This window comes from Idiotropiscis lumnitzeri, chromosome 11, assembly GCF_059441095.1.
Source record: "Idiotropiscis lumnitzeri isolate Australia: NSW breed Sydney's pygmy pipehorse chromosome 11, RoL_Ilum_1.0, whole genome shotgun sequence".
NCBI classification, from domain to species: domain Eukaryota; kingdom Metazoa; phylum Chordata; class Actinopteri; order Syngnathiformes; family Syngnathidae; genus Idiotropiscis; species Idiotropiscis lumnitzeri.
In genome coordinates, this window is record NC_142401.1 from 13,898,317 (window position 1) to 13,921,526 (window position 23,210).

The following is a 23,210-nucleotide window of genomic DNA, read 5'->3' on the forward strand; positions in this document are numbered from 1 at the left end:
ATCTTGCCGCTCTAAAGAAGTCAAAAGTTATCATTTTTCAAATGCTTAGGGCTTTCTTGTTGAAATTCCAAGCAAAAACAAACTTTCCTTCAATATGTTTCAGAAAATTGAAAGGACATATCTTCACAGTCATCGTAATGAAATGTTAGCTTAATTCATAAGGCTGTCTTTGCCCAGATAACTGGAATATGAGTCCTCAGCTTGTAAATTGTGCTTGTGGGCTTTGAAAAAGAAAAAAGAAATGCACTTTGCAAACGGCAGACAGTTTAAAATATTTTAATGTGCTTTTTTTTTCATACAGCATATTGTATGCATACCCAGCATAGCATTTCTCATACATATAACTCTCTTATAACCGGGGGATTGAAATGTAGGACACACCGCATAATTAACAGTCAGTCTATCAAAAATAAATAAATAAATAAACACAACAGTGACCATACAGTATCTCACAACAGTGAGTACACCCCTCACATTTTTGTAAGTATGAGGGGCCAAATTTAACGATCAGAGACCAGTATAAGTGTGTGAGAAATGAACCCAAATTCACATCTGGGACCTTGAAACACGAGCAAGTTACAAGACACCAGGGTTGGAAATTAACTAATAGGGCTGAATTTGGAATTTTAATTCAGAGGTGTACTCACTTTAATTGCGAGCTGTTGAGACAGCTGTGTATTGCGTTATTTTGAGGCCAGGGGACAGTAAATTCATAAACTGTTATACAAGATGTACACCGACTACTTTAGATCGTTGCAAAGTGACATATCTTCAGTGTTATCCCATAAAAAGCTATAATACAAGATTTTAAAAAATGGGAGGGGTGTACTCAATTTTGTGAGATGCTGTATATATGGTGACGGCTGCCTCGGAGATTCGCTTTGTACTCAGGAGGGTGGACTGATTTTCAAAAAGGAATAACACAAAGAAACAATTATCTAAAAATAAGGGTGCTGTGGGCGAGATCAATATTTACAGAACCAACTGCAAAAACAGAAATTACCGAAGTTTCAGGGAGATCTGAAGAAAAATTACTCGGCCTTGGCATCTATAACTTTCATGATACAGTGGTACCTTGACTCATGATTTTATTCATTCTTTGATCAAGTTCTTAACTCAATTTACTATCAAATCCATTTCACCCATTGAAATGAATTGAAATGCCCTTAATCCGTTTCAACCCCAACTAGCATATAACCAACAAAAAAAACAATAAAAGAGGAAATAAAGAAATGAACTGGCTTTATAATGTTGAATTAAAACAGAAGTCTCACACTGTCACTATCGTATTCATATATTCGTGATTCCAGCGCTGTTGGGCCATTTCCCTTCTCCATGCTCATTGCAAGTGTTTTTAATTTGTATTTGTGTTTCATTGTCCTGTTGCTGAAAGTAGATTGACACACACACACACACACACACCAAAAAAAAAAAAAAAAAAATCAATCAACAGTTCAGAAGTTGGGGCACTTGTAAGTCAAGGTACCACTGCATTGGATTTAAATCCACAATTCACAGCAGTGTAGAGGCAAGAAACTGTCCCCTGCTCCATCCTCATAATCAATATGACTATCATTCTCATCGTCGTTGTCATCGCCGCTGTCTCTGTTTAGCTTATCCAAAGTAAGGGTGCTCACTTTGGAAGTTGTAGTCCGGACACACCTTCTGAACCAGCTTGTAGTCGATGCTAAAGAAGGAGATGAAGATGCAGATGACTTTGAAGGGCTTGGCACACAGCCAGGCGGCATGGGATTGGGTGTGCTCCGTGAAGCACGTCTGAGACGGGTCATACAGGCAGGGCTTGGGCTTCTTGGATCTGTTGGTTTTCTCGTACTCCACCCGGCAGTTGAATGTTTTAACCTCTTTGGGGTCGATGGTGGTTTGCTGGGACTCGTGGATCTGTACCTCCTGTTGGGTGTGGGGGTGCAGGAACTGTTGCTGGAGGACTTCAAACTCCACCACTTTGGTCGGCGGCACGATGCTGACCGACACGTTCCCGAGACTGGAGGAATTGTGGCGGAAGTAAACAGTGAATGTCCCGTTGATGTGGTCCACGATCTTCCCCGTCACCAACAAGCTGAACTTGAGCGTCTTGACGTTGAAGTAGAAATCCCCCCAGCCGAAAATCTTTTTGGTCTTCATGGCTGTCTTCAGTAAGGGCTTACGCTTGGAGCGGTAGCCTGTCTGGTCTAACAGCAGCGACTGGTTACGAGCTGCGTCGTACGGGTTAAAGAAACTGTAGGTGGGCGGCTTAGCTTTCATGGGCGTCTGGTCGAAGGAGGTGGAGAAAATGCGAGTTTGGTATGGCTGTTTAACCGCTCCTCCCGGTTGTCCGCCACCTGTGCCTCCACCCATACCGTATGGGAGAGTCTTCATTGCCGAGCCCACTGGGCCCAGTTCTGAGAAGTCCACTCTCTTCTCCAAACCTTGGACCTGGAAGTGTGAGAAACAACACATTAGTCTCACATGCTCAAATGTGCATACATACATTTTATACCTGCTCAGGGTCATGGTGAAAGTTCGAGCCTACAGTAGCGAACCGAACTTTGGACAAAAGGCAGACTACTCCCTGACTTGGTCACGAGTTAATCACAGTACATTTTACACTGCATTAGCACATCAGTGGTGAAATAGTACAGGACTTATTCACCTGTGCCTTTCAAGCAGAAACGGGACATTGCTGCGACCAAACTGTCCATTCACACAAATGATGCAGACGGAAAATTCCTTGGATAACTGCAGACCTTGTGTATCACTACACTATATGTGACTATACTCAAATGTGAAGTTGTTAAAATGATTCATTTATACTACATGAAGTATAAACACACGACTCGGCTGCTCACACCAATTTTAACGAAGTATATGCGAAGGATATATTGATTTGCGATTTATGATAATTAAAAATGTGGGTAATGACATTGAATTTATTTATTCTAATGTTTGTGTCACCCATAATTTTGGTATTGAATTACCACATCGTGGCAGGCACCAGTCGAAGTGGAAGTGTTCAATTGAACGTACAGAATTTAGTGGATACTTTTGTCTTTCATTGTGGATTAAGGGTGTCTTGAGGCAATATCGATAAATGACGTGTACAACCCGGCCGCAATCAGCAGATGGTTCCGATTATTTCATTTCACCTGAATTGCTGTCTCAACAGAATAGAACCTGACATCAGCTAGGGCAAGTTGAGTTACTTCCAGGCTTTTCGGCACCATGACACAACACTTTTGGGCAGATTTGTTGTGCTCGATACAACACTTGGCATGATAGCAGGAGTTCAGAAGATTGTGACTCTCCCACTCCACGTACGACATTTGTCTCAAATAAAGGAAATATATATCACATATTATTTTTATTTTCTGTTGGGTTAGAAATGTGCATTACACACACTTGCAGGATCACCCAAAAATAGAAGGGGTTCTCAGTTGAAGGCGAACTTACGTTCCCAATGCTGTAGCTTGAAGAATTCTTGTAGCACTTTGATCATGCTGAAGAGTGGAATTATATTGTGAAGAGGGGTAAATTCAATCACTAAACTACAGTGAGACAGTAGTTTGAAATGACAATTCTGGGTGATGAAATATAAAACACTCAAATGAAAAACTACCGGCAATCTTTTACGGAAGCACCTCGCAGTCTGACGCTGCTTTGCAAACTAGTTCGTTCATCAACCACAACCTCAACACGTCGCACTCTAAATTGCTACCATTTTTAACCCCCTGCACAGTGTGAGCAGTCAAGTTGTCAGTCGGTCGGCACATTGTCAACGCTTCTATTGTTGGCTTTGACTTATGCTGCTGTGCACTGTCAAGTGTGAATTTGAAAACACTTCTAAAATCGTAGCGAAGCATAAAAAACAGGACGTCGAGTCGTAGTGGAGTACTTCCAAACACTCGCCTCTGCTGGGACCTTCAACCTAAATCCAGTTCTTAATTGGTCTCCTGACCCACAGTGTCCATAATTAAAATCCAGTTCAACCAAATAGCCCACATATTTAGTCACAAGATGATGCCGCGATGCTAAATGCTGCAACACTCGGAGGCATCCGATTCGTTAGATGTCTGTGCTGTCATCTCTCCAAATTCAAGAAAACATCTATTTTTGTGAAGACACTTTGGAATGTTGCTGCTCCAGAGAGCCAAACAAGACACGTGTGTAAGACAATAGATGCACGTCTGTTTGTTTTCTTGTTTAGACAGCTCTCTGCCTTTAATCCACTGCCTTTGCTGCTTAGTTTCAGGTCTGATTGACGACTTTGACTTTCTTTCATGTCTCATCAGTCACGTCGCACTCTTGCTGCGGTGAAAACTCACAAATACACACACGACAGGGTACAAACATACCGTATTTAACATCTTATCTGACTTTTAAAATGTGACACACTCCACAAATAATACGGAAAAATTTTGGGTTCTGACTGCTTTTGTAGTGTGATGTCAGCTCACCACACGTATAACCCCCCCCCCCCCCCAAAAAAAAAATATTAAAAATCACTCATTCAATGACACGGACTTGTCAATAATGTTTTTTAATAGGGATCGGTCGGGATGGTCCGATGCGGCTCCACTTTAAATAAATGCATGGAAACAACTTTTCTGATGTCAGGACACCAGTAGATGGCAGCGATGTACCATCTTAGATCTGCCAAATTTGTGATTTCAGAAGAAATGGCTGCAATTTGTTAATCCGTCCTTAGATTTACTGTTATATAACAGCAAAGGCATGGTCAAACTTAATTTTCGCGCCGGTGAAAAGAGAAAATCTACTCTTTCATTTTGTATATTCAGTGTATAAATAATCATTGAACACAATATGTTGTGTGTCCTGAACAAGGCAATGAAGGAATAGGATAATCAGTCGATCTTTGAGATTTTTGACAATTGAATCTTTGCTAAAGTTGATCAAAAGGTTGGTAATATGCACAAATTTCAAAATGTGAGGGACCTCCTCACCCAAAACCAGATAACTGTGCAATTACCGAAACACTTTTACTCCACAACCATTTGCTTATTTGTTTATTTCGCTAAATGATTTGAGTTTTGTTTTACCTCACAATTACAGAGTCTATAACTCGGCCGAGCACAGTGTTGTCCATGCACCTCAGAATTTGCCATCGTAAACATTGATCAGGTTTAACATTCATAACTGTCTGCCCAGAATGTTTTTCACACAGAGAAAAACCTCTTGACACACCCCAGACTACCGGATAATCTGTTAGAAAGATCTGATAAATTCTGGTATTAACCTAAAAAGAGCGAAAGTTCTTGAATCCATTCTGACTGTCTGTGTTCAGCAAAACCGTGCTCGTTGATAGGGAACGAGCCTTGCCGTAAATATTAATGAAAACACAGAAAACATTTTGGCTGGCATACAATATAGTAATATATTACTGGAAATGCACATGTATATGCACTTGCAGCAAAGTCTCTGAAACCTCCACAAACAACCGAGGCTAAACTTATCTCCTCTTTGACATGCAAAGCTTGTCCCTCAGTGGAGATGTATAACTTCAACATACTTGCCTGACGCGTTCCGATTTAGCCATGTCTTTTGATGGAATTTTGGGCAGAGCACAAAATTGAGTCTTTCAGTGAATAGCAGGCTTCCGCAGACCAAAATGAATTGGTAAATTTATGAATACAAACCACAAATAAGTGGGCGTGTACTGTAAAATGCTTTAACTATTAACGCTTGAAGACTAACTTTCATTTGCACGCGGTTAAAACAATGGAACAATGAAAACAACGTTTTAAAACTCATCCATTATCCCTCCCTCACGCGTGTACTGCCATCTTCACTCGCAGCTCAAGTGACAGGTTCACGGCATAGCTCGTCCATCACTGACTCCAATAACAACTCCACTTTGCTATTAGCAGAGGCAACAGTGCATCACTACGACCGGCTAATGCATTCAGTCATTCAATTAATGTATCTATTTCTGCTGGCCATTCATTAACACGAGGCGATTTATGCGCGGATTGATTGATAGTCGAATAAGTGACGGTGGAATAAGTGAATGCTTATTGACCACTGGAAGAGTGAATTACCACAAAATAAATGCTAGGCATTGATGAATGACTCACGACAAGGATAATGACCCGCTGAAGATTTTCGACATACTTTGCTACCACCTTTCATACCATGGCAGGAAGCCTGTACGTCATTTCTGGGATGTTTGTGAAGGTAAGAAGCTACGTAAATCAACACAAGCACAATGTGGGTTTCGAGGGAATGTGCCGTCAGCAGCACTGTGAATTAACACCACATTTTGCCATCTGTCAGGCCAGCACTTTGCTGGTGCAGGCCTGATCATTCCTCACGGGCAAAGGTGGTAAAAGTACTCTTATGCTGTACTTAAGTGGAAGTACTACTGGTTGGTTAAGGCCAACAAAGCCTTCTCTGCTGGCCAAAACACTCAGAATCACTCATTTACAACCCCAATTTTAACATTGTTGGCCTAATAGCATAATGGCCCTTCTCATATTTAACTTTGTAATTATTACAAAGTACTTACGAGGTAAGACAAAATCAATAAAAAAATATTTCATGTATTTTGTCTAGGAAATTGTATTAATTTATTATTATGATTAATTTATTAATTTAACAGAATATTTTCTTTCTCATTTTGTAAAATTTCTGCTTCCAGTAATGTAGGTAGAGCATGGATTTTTGTTGTTGCACCAATCAGATTTCATCTTCTGTGTGTTGCCATGTCTTCCAATCTGCCCAAGGCCTTCACAAGCAGATGTGTCGGCCAAATAAACATAAACCATGTTTGCAAAGGGGCTGTTTGTTCAACCAATCAGATTTTAAATTTGTCCCCACAAGTCCAAGTGGGGACAGCAAGCTGTAAAAAAAAAAAAAAAAAAAAATAAAAAAAAAGGAATGACTCAAGTAATCAATAGATTCCTGAGTAAACTATGTACTAGTGCTCGTGGCACACTTGCACCATCATCACAATCCTCAACCATCATCAACAGGAATGTGAAAGGCTTGAAACCATGAACCTGACTGTACCTGAATCTTGAGTGAATTGATATCCTGAAGGCCAAAAAGTAAGCAGTCAGCAACTTCATACACAAAATTCTAATGTCAAGACGCCTTCAGTGACTTAAAATGCCAACAGGAGGCAATAAACAGATGGAGCTTACCACCGAAAGTACAAAAAAAATGCTCGTTCCTGACAGTAAATCAATTCAAACGGTGAGGATTTCTAAGAAAAATATCAGCCATTTTCTCTTGGCACAAAATCCATACACTATGGGCTTTTGTTTTTTTGGAGGGCCAAAAGCGGATGTTTGCAATATGAGGTCATATCAGGCTGACTGACTCTCTGTGTAGTTAGTGACGGCAATGAGAAGAAACTTTTGGAACTGATGGAAAATCGTTACACGCAGATTTAAACACACCGAGTTAGGTAACAACATACTATACCGTACGGTCATATTATTACTCGGGTTGTTCAAATGTGGCTGTGGTGCCGCAAAGCTGTATCAATACTGTATATTTATTTATGACAAACTAGTCGACAATATTCATAATGTCATATGTACCTGTGTCTAGAAAGCAAAGCGTGGAGAGTGTCTGTTTCCTAAATGCATAGATACAGTAAGTAAATGGGGAAATTGTTCATAGCCAACACAACACGGACACCTCATTCTCTCACATTTACTTCTACATGTGTCCATCTGCTTTATCATTGACAATTGTGTTATGTTTTTGTGGTTCAATAAAAAAAATTAAAAAAAACAGAACAATAAATTGTTTGTGGAGCCTCAAAACCCGATACAGGGTGTCAGTTTTTCTGGTACAAGGCACCAATAAATGTGCAATGTATAATTAATTAAATTTTTTAGTGATGGTCCCCTTCAGTTTTGTTCGGCCAGAAGGAAGCTGGAGGACCCGGACAAAAACTGTTCGGTTAATCAAAGACTCTACACCGTCCATATGTGTAAATGTGAGGCAAGTATGAATGTTTGTTCGTCTACAACAGGGTTGAGCAAACTTTTTGATTGGCGGTACTAAAATTTGACAGAGGGGCCGGACCAGGAGCAGATGGATGGAGTGTTTTGGTAACCTCACCTCATCTGAGAAAAAATGTCAGGATTTGTATTTGTTATTTTTGGTTTAGTATTTGGTTTCATGTTTTGGCCTTGTTCCTGTGTCTTGTCTCGTCTTGTCTATTGTGTCCACCTGTGTTCGTTTACCCAAGCCCTTGTGTTAACCAATCCGGTCCTTCCAACCCTCCGTGTCTTGTCCAGGTGCTCCTCGTTGTCTCGTCAATTTGTGTGTATTTAGTTCCCTGGTTGCTTTCAGTTCTTGTTGGTTCATTGCCATTTTCACTGTCATTGTCCCTGTCGCCTGTTCCTGTCGCCTGTTCCTGTCGCCTGTCCCTGTCGTTGGTTTCCTATCGTTGTCCAGTTTTTCCAAGTTCCTCGTTTGCCTTTTGTTTTCTGTTTATTAAATGCCCTTTAAGTTACCCCTGCCTGGCTTCCCTGCGTTTGGGTCCTCACCTACCTCAACCCGGACCTTGACAAAAAAAATACATTTAATTTTAATTGAAAGTGCACAAAAGCATTACAACAATATAAACGTCTTTGAAAAACTACAGTATTTAGAAAATAAAACATTAACAAGGTTGACTCATTTAATTTTTTTCAAGTTCAGCGGGCCGTAATAAAACGTTTAATGGGCCACATGTGGCCCTGGGCTGTAGTTTGGCCACGCATGGTCTACAACTACCCACTGTCCACCATTCCTCTTCTTAGTTGGTTTCATATCTGATTTGCTCTGCAATTAAAGTCGGCAGAATTGTCAGATTACATTCAATCACGTACAGGCCTTGTGGAAAAGGACACAAGACGCTGTTGTGGCCATTTGGGGAAGCACAACTCTGCACATGTCAAGACATCGTCAAGTTTCCCAGTAGTTATGAATGAGCCTTATGTTTCCAGAATGCTTCGGGATATTGTAGTTGAAGATGGAATAAGGATCGTGGAGGACCTATACATATGCATGATCGTGGCAACTCAATAACAGAACAATCATAGAGCGCACAATCAAATTACCGAGCTTGTGAGACAGAGGGAGATGGTGGGGAAAATGTTATTAGTGCACAAGTGCGACGAGCGGAGGAGCTCGTGTACATTTCCTTGGAATGGGGGAGCATTAATCATCTTTAACTTCATTTGGGGGTTCATCTGAGCAAAAAAGTATCGGCGGAGAATCCTATAAGCTACCGGAGCAGGGACTTCGGAAAATGAATCGTTTGGATTTTGATGTGGATCAATCAGACAGGCAACTCAAAGAAAAAAAAAAAAAGACTTTTGGCTCACTTTCAGCCCAACACAGCATTTTGAACTGCTATAGATGGCCCATGATACTTTGCGCCACTCAGCCCGTAGGAACACAGGACAAGAAAAAGACTGCCGCCAGCTTTGTCACTGCTGTTATGCACAAAAACACAATAGACTGCTTTTTTTTCCTTTTCTTCTCATTATCATGAGCTTCTTTTATTTTGATGACTTCCCCACATTGTTGTATTAATTATCTTGTGGTGCTGTTTGACTAAAAATTCAAACAGTTCACCTTTCTGTAAATAAAGGTCCAAGGGTTTTCTCATTCAGCTCTTCAAAAACCAAAAGGAGAAACGTTCTCTGGGTTATTTTTTTTTTTAAACATTTGCTTGGAAAGGTGAAGGCCCTGTTTGAAGCTCAGTCTGGCTCCGTCCAAAAGACCAAAACCAGTGTCTGGCTTGAAGTGCGGGTTACACCAAGCTTGGCAAAATGGGCAGTTTGTGCCGTTGTGGGAGTGAACACAGCTGAGGTGTTTTGCAGCAAACTTTCTGTTCCAATATTCATTATTTAAAGAGGTATAACTATCGCTTCAACTTCAACGCTCATTTTGTTAGCCCGTTTATGGGGTTTTGCATTGAGTGTCGGCATTTAGATAGCGGGTTTTCAGCAATTATGTGATTGGGTTTAATACACTCTTTATGTTCGTCAAGATTAGTTCACAATATATATTGCCTGTTGTGAAATTTTCCACTTCCTTGTTGTGTTAAAAACTCAAATTTTTGCTTGAAACTAAAAAAAGAAAATACTCGGACCCAGCTTGGATGTCCAAAAAGTCAGTCAGTTGAGATAGCACTGTATAAGGAATTCACTGAAAAACTTTCTCCACCATTCCTAAAAAGGATACCACAATTGTTCTTCTGCAAGGAAGGTTTTGACTCAGAAATAGTAAGCAGACATGACAGGAAATGGGATGAGAAGTGCACGCATTCATGCAGGTGGGCGGAGGGCGCAGAGCTTCACACTATTATTAAATGGGAAAAGGTCAGTCGAGCTGCAGAATTGACTGCTGAAAGCTAATATATGGCCAAAATTAAGATCTCTTTTCATCATTAAAGATGTTCGGGATCAATGTCTGCGGCGTGCAGGTATCTGATGCACATTTACGCCCACGCTCATCAGTAACTTCCTCAACCCCTTGAGGAAGGAAGACAAGATGAGAGCTGCCTGTCTGCGAGCACTTTGCCACGCTTGTTCTTTTGTTTAATTGGACTTTTATCGGCGACAATCAATTCATTTCCATCGGTGCTGCGGGCCGCATCGATCCGTTGTCACAGGGAAGAGTCAAAATGAAGAGTTCCACTCCAACTGCTGCTCAATGCTTCAGAACTTTTCACACAACAGCGTGAAACTGTGCACTCGGTGGCCATTTAGAGAGCATGCCGCTTCAATCCTCGCAATGGTGAGCTCCTGATTTTGTCTTGGTCTCATGACGTCACATGGAGAACATTATAAGGAGACTTTTGAAAGACCAATTCAACTTGAATCAGGCAATTTATTGGTGCATTCATGTGCCATTCATTTTGGAATAAGGCTGGAATGTAAAATGCTGAAAAAGTAAGGTGCTGTAAAATAGAACAGCAAACAGTAAGTAAATTATTAAAGAAGTGAATTTAGAGATTTGTTTCTAAATACCAGAGATGGGAGTAAGTCACATATGTGCAAGTTGATATTTTATTGCTTTAAAAATGATGTACCCTCGAGTCGCATCATCTAATTTTCAAGGCTGTCCTTACAACTCACACAAATAATAATAAGTCACAAGTCAATCTCAAGTCGCAACCTTCAAATTTGGAGCAAGCCCAAGTTACTGGGGAATAAAAATCAAACAAATCAAATCGCCAACAAAGGTCAAGAAAGTCAAGTGTAGTTACATCAAGCTCAGTCAAAACACGTTGGAGTTATTTAGATTTACGTTTTTTATAATAGATTTTTTTGTGTGAAGTCACCCATAACGGCAAATAGGAAACAAGCTAAACACAGAACAAGTAAAAAAAAATAATTATTAAACAATTTAATTGAAACCTGAACCTCCAAACTGTGAGGCAGAATGCTGTCTCATTTTTAATTAGAAAATTGCGCAATAAGTTTCCAACTTTCCATGAACAGGATGTCCCAAAACCTTTAGCCCTTTTACGTTATATAACAAAAAAATGTGAAACGCAAAAATACGGAGTGGAAAAAATATAAAGTGGAAAGGTAAATTGGACACGGGCTTCTCGTGTGGTCCAGTGGCTCAGACATGTTCAATTTTGCAGCCCACAGCTCCACTCTGTTTTGACATTTGTCACATTTGGAAAAAATGTACAGAAAACTCCAAAAAGTGAAACTTATGATGATACCGGCACATGAGACCTCAATTCAGAAAGCATCAAGTGATTCGTTTTGAGGGCACATCCACAATGAATTCTTTGATGCACCGAGCTTTTTCTTTGGCTTTGTTTTTTGGTGACACATTCAAAAAGATAGGTCGCTGTCATGCAAGACACATAGCGAAACCTCAGCTCAATGTGCATCAAAAGAAAAAAAAATGATTCAATTGTTTTTCAGCATTTCTTCAAAAAGATCGCAGATGACATCACAAGAGACCTCAGCTCAACAAGAGTCAAAGGATTCATTTTGCAAGTGCCATTTTGTTTCTTTTTTGAGATATCGCAAAAGATGCTTTGCCATCATGGATGATGTCATGAGACCTCAGCTCAGCACGGATTTTAAGGAGAAAATTATTAATTTTGGCCTTTCTTTTTGTTTGGCTTTGTAACACCATCCAATAGATTTGAATCGAAAATTTGAATTTTTTTTTTTTTTATTATCATAATGTATGTGCAATACAATAAGATAAGATGAATTTTAAGTGAATAATTTGAATACAGTTTTTTTTCTTTTCTAATACTGAAGCACAGTTTTAATGTTAAAAATGTGCATAATGTCACAGTGGCTTTCTCTAATAATATAATCATTTTGAACCCTAAAACTGCTGTCATGTTTTTTTTATTGAGTGGAGAACACTTAGGCCCACTATGTTACGGTATTTTAATGTGGGACATGACGGCAGTACTTGGAGTAGAAAAAGTTAATGAACTACTGTTCTTAGAAAGGGATCACTATCATGGGAGAACACAAATGATTATTTTGATTTTGCTTTTTCTTTGGCTTTTATCATCCAAGAATAGACTGACCACCGTCACTTTACAGCCCATGCCTCTATTCTGTTTTGACAATATGTGTCACATAAAAACTCTTTCCTTAACCCCGTCAAAATCAAAGTGAAAATGTAATTAAATTACAAGATGCGCCATGAAAAGCAGGCGGGTTAAAAAAAAGGCGAGATAAAGCAATAAGGGGGATGGATGGATTGAGGGAGAAACAGAAAAGGCAGTCAAAGCGATTTCGCAGTCCGCTGGTGTCACTGGATTATCATGAAAATGAAAGCTAGTGAGCCAGGGAGTATCAGGGAGCACAGAAATGGAGCCCAGACAGATAACAGCAAGCTGGGGAGACGAAAAAGAAAAAAAAACGAATAAGAAGAACAGGGCGGAGAAAGCAAAGAGGTCCATGAGACAATATGAGGAGGAAAATGTAAAAAGACAATATATATACACCATGCACGCCGAGATTATGAGCGCAATAAGGCTCACAGCGCAATCACTTCACCCAAAAAAGGAATAATCAGAGCTTTCTGGAGAAGTAATATCTATAACGTTGTTTAGAGAAGACCCGCTCGGCTGTGAAATAATTTCTTAGTTAAAGAAGTGATGGGGAAGAAAGAAAACCCGCAAAGTAGAGTCTGTCGCCAAAAAGGATTTATGACGGCATTGTGCGCTGGCTTAAGTGTAATATGCTGACAATATTGCAAAATATTGCAGGTACAGCCTGAAGGGACATGCAGAAGTGCTCTGTCACGCATCACGATGCATTCAGGTGCACGGAGTAAATAACATGCGTCGTTCATTTCGTTTTTTTTTTTTATCTCTTTGTTTCAATGGATGACCTTATTTGAGACATCTGTCCGTGAGCTTTAAAGGATTTGGTTTGAACATGCTTCTTTGATTTTTGTTTATTGCGACACACAAAAAGCCCGTTCCGAACAAATCATTTGACTAAGCGTCTCAAAAAAGCAGAAGAAAAAGAATTTCAAAAATGAATCCTTTGATGCATGGTGTTTTTTTTTTTTATTGGCTTTTTTTGGTGACACTTGTATTTATTTATTCATTTGAACTTGCGTCCAAAAAGCGAAGTGTGGCCAGTCTCTGTAGCAAAAATGCAAGAGTGCAGACAATGAATGGGGTTATCATTGCCAACAGCCTCTTCGATAGCCAAACAGTTTCCTTTTTAATTCTTGTCCGCTTGCTGTTTTTGTATTATCGGAATATAGCTAAAGCAATAGTGGCAGTATGTTTCTTCTTTTCCTATTCTTTTCAATTAAAAAAAAATATAAAAAGAAAAATAGAAAGATGGCTCAGTCAGTATAAGAATTATTTTAGGTGACTTTATTAAACTATAAAACCTTCATGGATGGCTGCAATCACTAACACACTATTTAAATCCACTTTCTTCACGGTCAGGTATTTCGCTTGGTTACACTCATGAATATGTACGCTTCAAGAAGTTTCCAGAATCATGTACGCACTTTGTGACAGCCGAGTGTGAACACGGCAGGATGACAATTAATCACACACTGCAAATGCAAGCTTAAATAGGAGACGAGACAAGAATGGGTCATCATGTCAGAGCTTCAGTCTCATAAGCAAAACTTTTTTTTTTTTGTGTGTACAGAGAAGTCGCAAAAATATGTACAGTTCGCCACAAACCAACCTTTACAAACCCCATTTCACAAGTTACACAGCCAAATGGAATAAAACGAACCATGTTATTTGATTTATTGATTCAATCTTGTGTAGTCCTCTTATACAGTACGCATTTGCCGACAAAATTGTGTTTCTTGCGACTCCTATTCACAGAATACAGAGCCAATAAACACAAGTGACTCTGTTTTTCTCTGTCTTGCTGACTGTGTGTTTGGAAGGTACAAAAGGAAGCACAAACCACTTCTAATATCTCACAATAAGCGAGGACACTGTCACTTGAGTTGTGATTCGGTCATAGCTTGCAAGACAAACACAATGTCATGTCGGGTAGAATCCTTGCATATTCAAAAGCACAACTTTTCTGGGGGTACAGAAAATGTCACCTTGTTTGAATTATTAAATATCGCTTCAATTAAACCTTACAGTGCAACCATATGTCATTGTCAACATCAAGACAGCACCTCAAAATTATGGTGAGTTTAAGTCGCTAAAAAAAAAAAAAGTTAATTGGGTCAGGTTTCCCTCACTCATGCGGAACCCCTAACCACACGAAAAGGCTTGAACACCTCACAAAAACAAACAGCTGTGGTTAGATCATCTGGTCAAACTCTTTTACAAAGGTCTGATAATGCATTCCAGAAAAAATGTGATGCGGGTGGCTGGAGCGGAATCGGGGGAAGACAATTTTTATGAATAAGGCCGAAGGGTCGAGGCCGGAACCGTTCGGGGTGTGGGGGACTGACCGGCAAAAAAGGGTCAAGTGCCCAGCTCTGGTAGTTTCTTTCGTAAAATAATAATAATAATAATGCCTTTATTAGTCCCACAATGGGGAAATTCGAGATTCGAACCCAGGCCTCCTGGGGAGACTGGGTCCGGAACGCGGCGCCTTAGACCACTCGGCCATCCTGGCAGCCAAATGTTGACTATCTCAATAATATTCATATTGAAATTAATCAACACCCATAATCAATTCCAATATCATGCCTACGGAGTGTTTTTTTTTGGGGGGGGGGTTATCGCTAAGATCACCCCACTATGGGGTCCAGTGACCCAAAAAGTATGAGAATCCCTGCTTTAGTCCGTATAGCGCATCTCCCAAATGACATCACACTTTCATATCCTGAAGCAAACTTCTCCACTGACCTTGATCGATAACTCCAGGAAACTCTTTTTTTATTTTGGGGTGGGGCGGCCTATCAGGGAGCCGGGTGGCATTTGTCGAGTGAGGGCACCTCGTTTGCATTCGGCGCGGCAGGCAATGCATCAAAAGATGACAGCTCTCCCATTCCTCCTTAAACAAGAGTGGTGGCACTCGTGCTGGCCGTGCCTTAACTTTAATCATTCATCTAAATAACTGTTGCAGGAGTCGGTCGCCGTTGTGTGTGTGCGTGTGTGTGTGTGTGTTTGTGTGGCTGACGTCTCGCTCCTGAATTTCTCATTTGTAAACATATATTTGAGTCAGATTGCAAACACACAAAAAAATAAACCCACTTGCCCTCATCACCTCCCTCCCTCGTAGATGTTTGTCTTGAAACGCATTGAAGTAAGACTAAACAAGGAAGGTGTGAGTGACACGCCGAGCGACAGTGATTGATGCTCCGACGCATCCAGCGCATAAAGATAAACATTTGAGACGAATGAAAAGAAGCACAAGGGAGTGTGGCGGCTGAGATGGACGACCAAATCTGCATAAGGACAAACTCAGATGAAGAAGAAGGAGGAAGAGGAGAAAGTGAGAGGCCTTACAAAAACGTACCTAGGGTGGTGGCCAACTGGACATGCTTGGATTTTTTTTTTTTTTTCCCAGGGGAGGTGGCAAAAATATCGGGCAGTAGTTTTTCAGTGAATAACATTTTGGATTTTGGGTGAATGTCGTCGCAATGTGGCAGATGTGACGGGCATGTTGCAAAACGGACTTTCATAGCATTTGCAGATATGAAGCAAGATCAAGTAGACAGTATACAGACAACTTTGTTCCATCACTATTTAACTCAAAACACTCAAATCCTGAAATAATGCATCTTTTCCCATTGAAATGAATGGGAATGCTTTAAATAATTGGAATTAATAAAGTCTGTAATGTTTATGATATTGTACTTTATGAAACCATAGAATGTAATGACACAATTCAATAAACTATAAAGAAAAAAAAACTCATTGCAACTTTTTTTTTTTTTTTTGAACTCTAACATTGTGCTCCTCCTCTGGTGAGGAGACTTTAGCCTCAAGTTAGTATATACTGCACACGGAGGAGTCTCAGCTCCTCAGTCCGGCTGTAATATTATTTATTCATTACAGAGAATTAAAAATGAGTTTGTGTTACCCATCCATATGTCGTACTCGATTGTTTGTGTTCAAATAATCATTGTGTTATATCACTACAACTTCATTATCCGTTATGTGTTAGCATTAAGCTAGCTGACTTTAAAGCCAAATTATGTAATGTAATTCATTTTTTTGGTTTCTTCAACTTCAACTGGGAGCGGCAATAAGCAGCTTGAAGATTCTTTCTCCTTTTTGGAAAGTTGTTTACTATCTGCCAAACTTCTCTTTGTTTTGAAGAGAGTTGAATTAGTTGTGAGGTAGTGGGAGGTCGGCTAAGCAGTGGTGCAAGTGCACGTAAAACTGAGTCGTTCAATTAAGTTAAAAAAAATGTGTGTGTGGGCGGGGTGCAATGTAATCCTTGTGGTACTTAGTCAAAAACAGATTACAGACACATTGTTGGGACAAAAAATGCACAATATGTCTCCTTCAAGATGTAGCCAGCAGAGGGCCCTCTATATTACGTCTCAGCTAGTTTGCTGGCTAAAGAAGCAGCTACCCAGATAGTAATCTTGGGTCAGCCCGTCCTCACTGGGAGCCGATTGTTTGTCATTAATTGAAGAGGAGTAAAGGGAGAGTATACAACTCCATTAAAAGATAATGGCAAAGGGGAGCACAGTGACATTTTGCTTTTCATTCTCAACATAAGCACACAAACCGCAAAGAATAACCCGTGTCTTTGAGGGCGAAACCACTATGCTCCTCTATTATTATTACCTCCGCCAAGGAGCTTTTCACTGCTCCTTGTTTATTCGTGAGAGTACAAAAAAAAACAAAGATTTGGACAAAACTTTGTGGATGGCTGCAATTTGGAAACCAATTACATTTTGCTGCAGATCTGACAGAGATAACCTGTATTCATTGATCAAAAATGTTGCGTTCTTCAGGTTAACCATCAATATGATGTATATCTTCCAGCTCAATTCAACTGTCTTGAATTCGCGTCGATGAATTTTGAGGAACATTTTTTTTTTGTCCAAACCGCATGACATTTTCATTAACAATAGATGATGCGAATTGTTGACAGCCGGTTGGCTGCTTGCTAGCTACGCCTAGCTAACGGTAGCTGTCAAATCTACTGTCTGGACTTCAAAATTTCTTCAGCAACTTTTGGGGCAAATATTTCGAGATTCCGAATTTAACAACAATTTCCTGAACAGGTGATGGTACGTATAGCAGCCGGCCAGTCAGTGGTTAATGACACTTGTCGAATAGTTTGATGCATTATGGTTTGTTCAGTTTCAGAATTTGACATTTTTATTTCAAGTGACAATTCCTGCCAGTCATGACCTCACCTGCTTTACATTTGTGTGAGCAGCTAAAGTTAGCAGTCAAATCCCCTTTCTGGAATTTGTATAAATAACTTCAATGACTTTAGATGCATATATTATCATTTAAAAGTCAGTCCAGTTTCAGAATTGTATAATGTTTTTATAACCAGAGATGGAGCATAATTCGAGTGAACCAGATTAGTTATGAAAAGCAAGTATGAGGAGGCAACTTTGCTTTCGTCTCTTTAACGATTTTTGAGATCCATTTCCCAACAGGGCGGCACGGTGGCCGACTGGTTAGCACGATGGCCTCACAGTGAGAGACAGCATCGGCCGTGGGTTCAATCCCGGCTCCGGCCATCCTGTGTGGAGTTTGCATGTTCTCCCCATGCCTCTTTGGGTTTCCTCCCACATTCCAAAAACATGCATGGCTGGTCGATTGAACTCTCTAAATTGCCCCTAGGTATGAGTGTGAGTGTGGATGGTTGTTCGTCTACGTGTGCCCTGCGATTGACTGGCAACCAGTTCAGGGGGTCCCCCGCCTACTGCCCGAAGATGGCTGGGATAGGCTCCCGCACCCCTCGCGACCCTAGTGAGGAGAAGCGGTACACAAGATGGATGGATGGATATTTCCCAACATTTGGCAGCATTTCCAGTAATAACATATAATGCGTACAGCCACCCGCAGTTAGCACTATCAGCTGATGTTAGCAAATCAACTCTTTGTTCTCTTCAATGACTTTTGTGTCATACATATTGTGACAATGTGCAATTGCCAAATTGTACCACATTTTCAACTAAAAGTAAAGACAACTTCCCAACAGTCAATAAAACTATAAATCTATGAGAAAGCACTTTTCAAATTCCAGTGGAAAAAGAACCTTCACAAGCCAGAACAAAGGCAGGTCATAAATGGAGATGCCGCCACATTTGTGTGTGTACATACAATGTAGGCTACGGCTAAGTTGTGTGCCCTCGCGCCGCCTTTCACACGCCTTTGCTGATGTATAAATCACCCGGCTTCAAGGGCACCGCATCGGGACCCCTAACTGGGACCCTTCAAATGCACCATCTGGATGAGCAGAGTGCTGACCAGAGGCTTTGCTCTCATTCTGTAGCTCAGGATGAGCTGCCAGATGAGTGTGGACGCATGCTGGAGTTATACACTCGCTGCTTCCTAAGGGTCACACTTTGTGGTATCTTTTTCCCGTCGGGGGACATAAAGTCCTCCAAGGGTCATTCTAAATGCAAAGTATAAATAATCATCATCATCATCATTTGTATTGCACTCTTTAAAACTCAAAGATGCCCACACATGACACAGTGCAATACAAATCATCAGTATTCCGTATTGGGAATTTCCAAGTGAATTTTGGGGGAGCGTTTCATAAAAGTCCCATGTTAAAATTTGGTAAAAATTCATATTTACTATTCGTCAGTTCACTTGTGGGTGTTACAAATATTGTTACAAATTATTGACGAATCTAAAGTGTTGTGAATAGCTTTCTCGCTATGAATAATACAATGTTAATGATTGAACAAATGATTTTGGAGGTGTAAGGATTCCACCTAATGCCAGCAATATACATTATAAATATGTCCCCAAATAAATCAAATGAAATTTACGCAGGTTTGGTACAAAAAGTAACATACTCCAAAATGGTAGTTGACCAACCATTTGGGTATTTCTTGGTGGTTTTTATTTGATAAATATTGTATACAAATATAATATAGACAAATAAAAATTTACAATAAAAAAATCCTTAACACAAACACTTATTTGACATTTGTAGAATTGTATTCATTAAAATATTTATTATAATATCAATAAAATGTTAATAAATATTCATCAAATTTAAAACGCCCAAAAACGTAAATGTAACACAAGGGGTACTATTTTTGTGCTGAGCGCAAGTCTAGCACAAAGCAAAGTTTAACTGTGCGAAAGCGTGGAGTATTTTTTTTCTCACGTGGCCTGCGACCAGTCCAGCGTGTACACCGCCCACTGCCCAAAGGTAGCTGGGATCGGCTCCAGCAACCCCGCAACCCTTGTGAGGAGAAGCGATGCAGATAATGGATGGATGGATAGACATTGCAAGGATAGAATTTGGATATTTGCACCTTTGTGCGCTCTTAAGGAATGGAAGTAGTCTTTTCTTGGCCAATCCTCATGGCGTCCCTCATTTGCATCAAAATCAGGGCAGTCTGAGCACAGTATGCTAGAGTACGCCGTGCTTGACATTGGAGAAACAGAAATAGACTCGCTGAGGTCCGTGCATGACTTTGGCAGGTAAACTCCAAAATGACGGACAACGTGCAGTCGTGCAGTCCTGCTCTTCAATGCTGTTGGCGGCGACGCTACCACAATGGCAATGCACGTGCATTGAAAATGAGCCATAGCTTGCTCATTTCACAATTGATTTTCATGAAGCTTACTTTTTTTGTCAATACCAAAACGTGTGATATTAATACAGAACATGATTTATTAGATTTCTTTTTGTGCCGTCCACGTGCTTGGCACTACGACGGTACAACGGTAACTGTGGCGGTAGGACGCTGAAGCCTTACCACACAGGCATCTCATATTTATCTATGATAAAGTAATTTGCTTTGCAGAATCCATTGCATGGCACAATACATGTTTATATATTTCATATGATATTTTACTCTCACATTCATGTCGCACTTTTTGTTTTTTAAACAAACCATGACTCTAGCTTGCGTGTAAAATTGTAAGATCCCGGTCAATTCCACCATAGTTGAAAAATTAAGATTTATTTAAAATCTAATGTATTTTAAAATAATAATAAAAAAACTCAAAAATAACTGTATAAATTATTTTTGCATGTCACTCAAATGAAAGCTAAAAAGAATTAAAAAAAAGAAAACAATTACACTACTGTATACCTACTTTTGCACCACTCTGCATAAATCAATGTACAGTAATGCCTTGTTTTCGTGGTTAATTGGGACCGCAACCCCTTTCAAAATGTGTGTATTTATATTTTACTTTTTATTATTTTTATTAATAGTTTACATTTAACCATGGAGGGATTTACACCTCGACTGTGTCCCTCTGGGAGTTCTGTTGGGTTTTCGTCGGGAGTTTGGGTTACTGAGCCCACTCCTGTACCTGCATTGCAGACAGTACAGACATTAGTTTCAAGTGACGGATGGACTCCTTCAAGGCTGCCCTTTGTAACCAATCTTGTCCATAACTTATGGACAAAATTTCTAGGCGGGGTTTGGTGGCCTCAGTATTTATTCTCTGCTTTTTGTAGATGATCTCCAACACTCACTGGAGTGGTTTGCAGTCGAGTGTGAAGTGGTTGGGATGAAGATCAGCACCTCCAAATCTGAGAACATGGTTCTCAGTTGTAAAAGGGTGGCGTGCCCTCTCCAGGACCTGAGCCACAGCTTCTGAACACAGATGTTTTACTATCTGCTTATCCGGCTTAACTCTTGAATAACGTTATGAGTTACTGAGCAGAACGTTGTTCAAAAGTGCCGTTCGAGCGATTACTGTATTATGCTTACAGCACTGTCGAATTAGTTCAGTAAAATATTTACATGGAAATTAAAGTCATTAAATAAAATGTGTAAATTAATGTTTGGAAAGAAGCAGTTCTGGAAGACAATGCAAAGGTATTGTACTTAAAAGTTAAAGGCCACTGAAACTTCCTTAAAAATTTTAAATTTAAGAAACCGTATTCAATTATGCACAGTTTGATTATGGAAAAGGAAGTAGTCCTATGTAATTCTCGAGAAAAAGTTGGCGTACGACGCTTTAAAAAAAAAAAAAAAAATTCAAAATTGAACAAAAACAAAATAGTGAGGCACCATAATCAGTAGGAAATTATTTATGTATATAGCAAATAAAAATACAATGCCCAGAGCTCCGAACCACTTCAAAATAATTGTGCAGAACCATTTCTGGAAAGATTTTTGTGGAGCAAGTCGTTCCTCTGAGGCGCTTTTTATTTTAAGAAATACATGGGGGGCTGGATTAAATGCTCCTGTGGGCTTGGCCACTGCTGGACTCAAGGCTATCGATAGTGAGGCAAGTGCCGCTCGTAACCAAGAGAGAGACTTGATTCCTACTTCCTACATACACTCGAGAGAGCCGCTATCAAAGTGAACATAAACAGAAGCCAATGAGACGAGACACAATAGACTCCACTGTGCTTACCCGTGAGAGGTTATCCACCGGCTGGCCTATGTGTCTTACGTGTCTGCCGTGTCTTCCATCAGCTTGAAAACATGACAAAGGATGAAAATGTTCCTATTTTTCTCCTTCCCCACACCAGACAAAACTGTCATTTTTTCCCTCAAAGAGCACAACATCAACAATCATCCAGAGCGTACGATCAACAAGAGGGATGAATTTTCAGTCTTTAAAACCTTGGCAAGAACACTTAGCAAGATAAATAGAAGCCATTCCATGCAGGTACATTTATGGTTTGTCAACTGTTTTTCTGTTAACTAAATGATGCAAAACCTACACAATGATTCTCCGAGATGATTCTTTCATTTTTTTTAAAATTGTGGTCATTAAGCTGAATCTGAATGTATTAATGTATTGTGGGATATATATATATATATATATATATATATATATAGTATAGCCATGCCAAAAAATTGCATTTTTCCATGTTTTCTTCAATTTCTTCCTCATTTGAATTTAAAAGTGTACCAAGTGACTAACTGACACAAAAGAAAAGATGAAAACATGGTTTGCCTAAAAGCACCTTTTGTAGCAGTCAATGACAGAATTATTTATGTAAAGGATTGAATTAGAATTAGAATTAGAAATCCCTTTATTGTCATTGTACTCAAGTGTGCAACGAGATTAGAGAAGATTGTGAAGGTGTTTGGGTTATTATCAAGAAAACCTTTGGAAAATGTCCCATCTGCTTTTAAATTCTACTTTTATGAGCTGTTTTTGTTTTTAATGGTACATTGGTTCAACCAAATGATGTACGAAATATTTAAAATGATCAAAGATTTTTTTTCCCATGACTGTCTAAACTGTATGTGCAGTACCAGGCATTCCACGGCCAAAAATAAGTTATTTTATTCATTCTGTATCTTGAAAAAAAAAACAGTAATCAGCTCATTAATCTTTTATTTGAATTTTTTTCTTCCAATTATCGGAATGGGCATCTGCCTAAAGAATTCCACAGTGATCGGGTTCAACTAAGAATACTTTGCCCAAAGCCTATAACAACTTGTAAAATATTTCAGGGGCAGAGATTTGGCTCGGGGGCGGGGAAAGTTTTAGTTAATATTTACTGATGAAATTCTCTTGAGGAGAAGAAGAACAAAGAAAGAAGAGGAATAAGTGCACCTACACTGCATGTGTTGACTTAGCAGCAATAAGAGACTGAGGACAAGACCGAGGCTGGTGACTAATAGTCCAGCGAGCGCCGTGGTTCAATTACCGCGTGGGA

General features: G+C 39.8%; 1 protein-coding gene across 1 annotated transcript in view; it reads right to left on the bottom strand.

The window, feature by feature from the left end:
- Nucleotides 1–260: 260 nt before the first annotated feature.
- The window catches only part of nxph4 (neurexophilin 4), a 52,274-nt gene continuing 29,324 nt past the window's right edge, over nucleotides 261–23,210 (bottom strand). The window contains exon 2 of the mRNA XM_088309041.1: nucleotides 261–2,433. Within this exon, the coding sequence (XP_088165167.1) occupies nucleotides 1,615–2,433 (819 nt within the window). The 3' untranslated portion in view covers nucleotides 261–1,614. The remainder of the gene's footprint in view (nucleotides 2,434–23,210) is intronic.